Source organism: Mandrillus leucophaeus, unplaced genomic scaffold (assembly GCF_000951045.1).
Source record: "Mandrillus leucophaeus isolate KB7577 unplaced genomic scaffold, Mleu.le_1.0 Scaffold360, whole genome shotgun sequence".
Lineage (NCBI taxonomy): Eukaryota > Metazoa > Chordata > Mammalia > Primates > Cercopithecidae > Mandrillus > Mandrillus leucophaeus.
This window is the reverse complement of record NW_012103810.1, coordinates 1,779,841-1,780,873: the sequence shown is the minus strand read 5'-3', so window position 1 is coordinate 1,780,873 and position 1,033 is coordinate 1,779,841. Positions and strand designations below refer to the sequence as shown.

The window sequence follows — 1,033 nt, the reverse complement described above, 5'->3', positions numbered from 1 at the left end:
CTGCCTGCCTTGGCCTCCCAAAGTGCTGGAATTATAGACATGAGCCCCAACAACTGGCCTCTAAAGTAATAGTCTATGATTATCTTTCTTTTTTAGAATTTTCATCTTCCTAAACATGGGATTCTCCTTTATAACCCCTTAGTCACTGCTATTCCAAATGATACAATTTATTTTTATTCTAAATTAATTCTGTTTTAAGTATCACAACAAGATTGAGCAAATATCAAATAAAATCTGTAAGTCTGTGTACAAATGAGCAAATACCATATTTTGCTAATAACAGAAATAAGATGATTTTGAAGGATTCTTAATAAAGTAAGCTAAAGACAAGAAGGAAGCATTTTCACACACACATATATATACACACACAAAATACTACCTCTGGGGTGAAGGTGAAGTTCTGGGATGCTTGCTTTAAGATCTCCACTGCTTCAGTATAAGAAATGCTGGAGGAAAACAGGATACAAGCAGAGAAAAGTCAATACAATTGGGCTGCTGTTAACTAGTTTATTTTAAAACCAGAAAAAGCCTACTCCTATATCACACTGTGAGGTCATGAGGGAATACTGAATAATCAGGAATTAAGGCTGATCTAATCCTATAAAAGTCAGATCTGCCTGAAAAGAAGTAACCATTCAATAACCATTCAATAACCTCACTCCTCATCTACTTGCAATATACACAGCGAAGCTAGTCACTTAAGCAAGGAAAGATTATTCTCTGAATCCAAGATATGCCAATGCCTAATAAAACGTATGAAATACTGAGACTACAACAGCAAAAGACTTTCTCCTAAAATTCACGATTAATTCATTTATTTATCCAACAGACATATACTTGGCACCTACTAGGCACTGCACATAATTCTAGACACTGCAGATAAAAATAAAGCTCAGGGCCGGGTGCGGTGGCTCACGCCTGTAATCCCAGCACTTTGGGAGGCCGAGGCGGGTGGATCACAAGGTCAGGATATCGAGACCATCCTGGCTAACACGGTGAAACCCCGTCTCTACTAAAAATGCAAAAAAAAAAA

At 37.4% G+C, this 1,033-nt stretch overlaps 1 protein-coding gene across 2 annotated transcripts in view; it reads right to left on the bottom strand.

The window, feature by feature from the left end:
- The window catches only part of NARS2 (asparaginyl-tRNA synthetase 2, mitochondrial (putative)), a 149,729-nt gene that overhangs the window by 31,189 nt on the left and 117,507 nt on the right, over positions 1-1,033 (bottom strand). For both annotated transcript variants that reach the window (XM_011989701.1, XM_011989702.1), the window contains exon 10: positions 380-446. In XM_011989701.1, coding sequence (XP_011845091.1) covers positions 380-446 — 67 coding nt within the window. The remainder of the gene's footprint in view (positions 1-379; positions 447-1,033) is intronic.